At 34.8% G+C, this 5,105-nt stretch overlaps 1 protein-coding gene across 1 annotated transcript; it reads right to left on the reverse strand.

Moving 5' to 3' along the window:
• Window positions 1-939: 939 nt before the first annotated feature.
• Window positions 940-4,221, reverse strand: LOC119542906 (natural killer cells antigen CD94-like). Its single transcript, XM_037847497.1, is given in 6 exon segments — window positions 940-1,047; window positions 1,796-1,923; window positions 1,926-1,946; window positions 2,848-2,910; window positions 3,072-3,156; window positions 4,207-4,221. Coding segments are annotated over 6 exon segments (420 nt in total).
• Window positions 4,222-5,105: the final 884 nt, after the last annotated feature.

Genomic DNA, 5,105 nt, shown 5'->3' on the forward strand with positions numbered 1-5,105 from the left:
AGAGAGAATGAAAATCTGTAATGAAGAAGAAAATGTTAACATATGGGGAAAGATAATGGGAATGTTTGGAAATGTTTCTTTTATCAAATAAGACTTTTAAAAGCATAAGACTGAGATATTAACTTACAACATCAAATATTCATTATTTTCCTTTTGATAACCTCAATATTCAAGATTTCAGAGCATATTGTTACAGAGAACTAAGGTATTTCCTCAGTAATCTTTAGTATTGAGGCCAGGAATTTTTGTTGTTTTTGGTGCTGTTGTTTATGGTTTTAATGTATGATATGCTTCACTTCTATTTTTTATACGATGTTTTGGCTGATTTAGTCTAGAAAACGAAATAACATGCAATTTGTCATTGTATGAGATTGCAAATCCCATGAACATGAGAGTCAAAAGTTAAAAATGTGTATTGTATACCTTGGATGAATTGTAAAGTACATGAATATATCTCAATTAAATTTCATTAACTTTTTTTTTCTAAAAAACCTTAACAGGAAAAGAAATATACAGAAGATAAGCCTGGAATATTTGAAACATTGGGAGTATGCTGAGAATTTTGGGTTTCACCAGAATAAATAAAGGAATACATACACTGCTATTTCTGGACTGCCAGGACTATGAATACAAAGATAACGTGCACGTGAGTATGTGTGCATGCACAAACACGCCTATGTGTTTGTCCCAAAGCAACATGAGACAAAGGGTACGTCAAAAGTTATTTTCTGAGGACAAGAACACTAACTTCATGTCACTTGAGCATACACTTGAATGTCCTGGGTGAGGCTAAAATTGTCATTCTGTTGCACTTATTCTCTTTTCTGTAATCTCATGCCCTAGACACCTTCCCTTTGCTGCCATGCTCCTCAAGGTTAACTGCACGAATCAGATATAAACATAATTTCATGCAAAAAAAGGCATCTGAGTGACCGAAACTTACAGATCAAAGGAGAGAGTGGTGCCATCTTCCCACAACCAGGCACTGCTGGCATCACTATAAGAGAGCCCAATCCAGTAAAAATACCGAAGGGAGTTTGCAAAACCCTGATGGGAGACAGAAATAAACATATTAACTTAATTTGAATTGTTTCTGGGAACAGTGTATTTTTAAGAAAGCCAATATCATAGGATCAGATGCTGATTATCAATAACACAAACAGAAATCACTTTAAACTTCTAATTTTGAATGTATAGTCATATGCTTCGTCTTTGTCATTTATCAGTGCATTCATTTATGGAGAAAAAAAAAAAAAACACTGCATAATTTCATTCTGATCACAGATCAGAAATCCAAGCTTCAAAACCTCTGAAAGCAACATATTTTAAGGGATGAATCTCAAAGTTTTAACCTTCTCAAATAGCATTCAACATCGTTTCTGCATGTGTCTGGAACATCTTCCCCTTTTCTTAAGAAGTGGACCATTTTTATGATTGTAACCTGAATATTTATTCTGCATTGTATCCCAAGGAGTTTGTAACAGGTACATGTTTAGAAAACAAATTATAAATTCAATTAAAAGGAACAAAAATTAGAAAGCCATTTTGAATTCTTCTTGAAAGGTTTCTTACACTTTATCTGGCATCTTGGTTTTATCCCAATGATGTAAATATTTGAGGAATTTTATGTGGGATTTATAGTAGTTCTTTCAAGGTTTTATAGTAATTGTTTCAAGGTACAGGGAATTAATAATCATTTACTCAAATATAACCATCCATTTACTGTTTGTTTTAGGAATTGAACCAAAGTATTTCCTAGACAAAGAAAATGTGAGAAACAGAAGTAAGTACAGACCAGTTCATCTCTGCTTTCCAGTTGTAGTAGGCTAAAATTCTGAGAAGCACAGAAATCTCTACTTTCTGCCCAAGGTTTCTGTTCATTAGAAAAGAAGTAACAGTTGTATTTGTACCCAATCCACTTTCTCTGCAAGAACAGCAATCACAGACTAAGGAAAAAAAATACAACATGATTGATGACATTGGAGAGTTCAAAAATTTCCCCTGTCCTTTATTTATTCAAAAGCATTTGTTATTTATCCATTTTATTCAACAAATAATCTTTGGGAATCTACCATATTCACACTAAAGTCACTGTTAGGTGCTATTTTCAGGGGCTATAAATGTGAATGAGTCAGACATGATCTGTTTCTTCATGGAGATTGTATGCTAGCGATAGAGTCAGAATTAAAGAATTTTCAATCATTTATTAATTACATTGAGTGATAATTTGATAAGTATACAAAAGAAACTTAGGACATTAAAACAACATGCAGAAATCATGGGGTGGTGAGAGAGTAGAAGAATTATATTTGAGTGAGTGACCTAAAGCTGAACTTCATCCTATAAAATGGAATTAACTAGACAAAGAGATTTAAGGGAAGGGAGCATTTCAGCACATTTTCTGAGACCACAAAGAATACTGTGCATTGGCAGTATTGCGATATATGACTTAGGTTTTTTGTTTTTTTTTTTCAAAAACGAAGACAAATAAAACAATTCATTTGATGTCTGATAATATAGTGAAGCAGTGATAGTGTCTACAATATTTCTTATCTTCAGTAACAGAAGAACATGAAGCATGGTGGAAACTCAAATACTTACAAAATGAATGGTGCTGAAGCTGTAGGGATAAGATATAAATGAAGTGCTATAGGATCACAAAAGAGCATGAGACAACTTGGGGCTCATTTTGGGAAAATATATTCAGAAATTGGACTTTGAGCTGAGACTCCCTGGATAAGTAGGGTTTAGCATTGCAGAAATCTGGGTGCTATATTCTGAGGCGTAAGTAACAGCGGAAGCAAAGGAAGAGAGAGAGGAAAGTGTGGGCTATAAGTAAACACCTACCTTCCTGGAGTTCCTCGGTGGGTCCTGGAGACAATGGTGGCTGAATGTTTTCTTTAGTATATGCTGTACGAAATCATTAGAAATTTGGGTAGTTAGGTCCAGTTTTAAGCGTATTCAAGAAATAATTAAATATTAAATGTTAATAAAATATGACCTCCATTATGAGATGATTTAACCAGAGTTTTGAACTTTATAAAGATTGACAGATTTTCAAAATTACTTACATTTTTTCAACAAAACTCCCAAAGTGACCATCAACCAAAGGCACATTGCTCCTCGTGTCCCAGAAATCAAAGTCCATGGACTGGTCTGACAAGCTGTAGAAAAAAACACAATCGTCAAAGATTTAAAGAACAAACACAGGGGCTGAGTTCTTAAAAGTAAAAACCAGTGAAAATCCAAGAGCTTCATAAAACATCTTATGGGTATATATGAAGGACTCTTTCAGTCTCCAGGTCTTTCACTATTTATTTTTCAAATGAACAAAGCAGCTTAGCAATCCATTGTTAGAGGAGAGCCACAGGCTATGCTTTGTGGGATTACTAAATTGATACTTACTTGTATTCTCTCAATCACAAGGTAGATAATATGATTCTATTAGATTCATGGGAAAATTACAGGTGCAAAAATAGTGTTTTTTTCTCAAGGCATCAAAATAAGTAACTATCCAAGTTAGAAACCAAATTCATGTTTGCCTAAGTTCAGAGTCTTTCATTTAACGTACTCTACCAGTGTCACTCTTAGCAACACTATTTGGAAAGTATCTTGCTAATCTGAATGCAGGCTCAGCTCTGAGAAGTGCTGGCTGCTCACTGCCTTGTAGAGGTGCTATAGGGAAGAGAAGAGACAGGAGCACCATGGATCTGGTGGGATGAGGGGTCCACATCCTATGCACCGGCAATACTTTACCGACCTGCATAAATTTCAAAGACCAAGAATTTTACATTTCCTCACTCCCCAAATTACCTGGCTATAGACTTTTTGCCTGAAACAATGTAACTTCAGGAGATTCTTCATCACATCAGTGAATTCCCAGTAAGTGATCTGAATGGTCTTTGGATGGCACAACACAATTTGAAAAAATTTTTAAACTCTTTTATGCATTGTGTCACTTATATTTGGCAATTTCCAATTAATTCTGTTATACAGTTATGTTGATCATAATAACAAACAAGGTAAATTAAGATCTTGTTCTGCATATAAAGAGATACATATCAGAAGCCACTCTTTAAAGCTGTTAGAGAAGCTACAAAAAGGATTTCTGAATTGACAGATGAAGTATCAAGGCATTAAAATAAATGCAGAAAGTGCTGACACATGGAAAGTCTAAAAATATCCTTATTTCTTTTAATGCACTACCTTGAAGTTAGCCATACTCTCAGAGGCTTTTTTGTTATTTTTTCATTTAAAAATTTTCGGATTGGGGCCACACATACCTGCCATGAGAAACGATGTTCCAAAGTTGATGCAGGAAAAGTTTGACGAGTGCCTGTTGTAGAGCGGTACTGGATGTTGGAGTTCACCTGGAAACTAGTGACTCCAAAAGTTGTGTATGAAGAAATTTAAAATAAAGATAAAAAAAATTGTGTTTTGAATAATGTTGAAGAATTGTTTATTGGTAAGCTATGTAGGTGTATGATGAGGAAGGAGCAGTATAATTACTAGCTTCTAAAATGTTCCAGGAACCACAATACAGGAAATTCTCAGTGTACTTTTGTCATAGGAGCACGTTGATTAGCACAGAAGGTGAGAGGGAGCTTCTTTAATGTTTGAATCTCAAAGTCATCATTTAAAACTCTGTTGGAAACTATGGAAAAAAGATGGACTAGCAAAAAAGTAAATGTACTTAGTGCAATAAAATTTTAGGCATAATTTTCCTCTTTTCATAATAGTAAGTTTTATTGAGTATTCACCTTGTCCCAAACACAGTGTAAAGCACTTTACATAGATTAACTCATTTATTTCTCAAAATAGCTCCAATAGGGAGATACTATGGACACCATCATAAGGAAGATACTATGGATACCTAAAGATAAAACTGAGGCAGAGTAGGGTGAGGTAACTTGCCCAAGATCGCTAAGTTTGAACCCAGTTAGACTTGCTCCTGAGCACACAGGTCTATGTAGATTTCCGTTTCTCACCTTTTGCAGAGATTAGTTTTGCTTCCCATCCCTCACTCATTAACCCATCCAAGGCAGGCAAAATTCAAACAGGGAGATCCAGAGCGTCTTCACTTTACTGTTACGCACACACACACA

This window comes from Choloepus didactylus, chromosome 8 (assembly GCF_015220235.1).
Source record: "Choloepus didactylus isolate mChoDid1 chromosome 8, mChoDid1.pri, whole genome shotgun sequence".
NCBI lineage: Eukaryota > Metazoa > Chordata > Mammalia > Pilosa > Megalonychidae > Choloepus > Choloepus didactylus.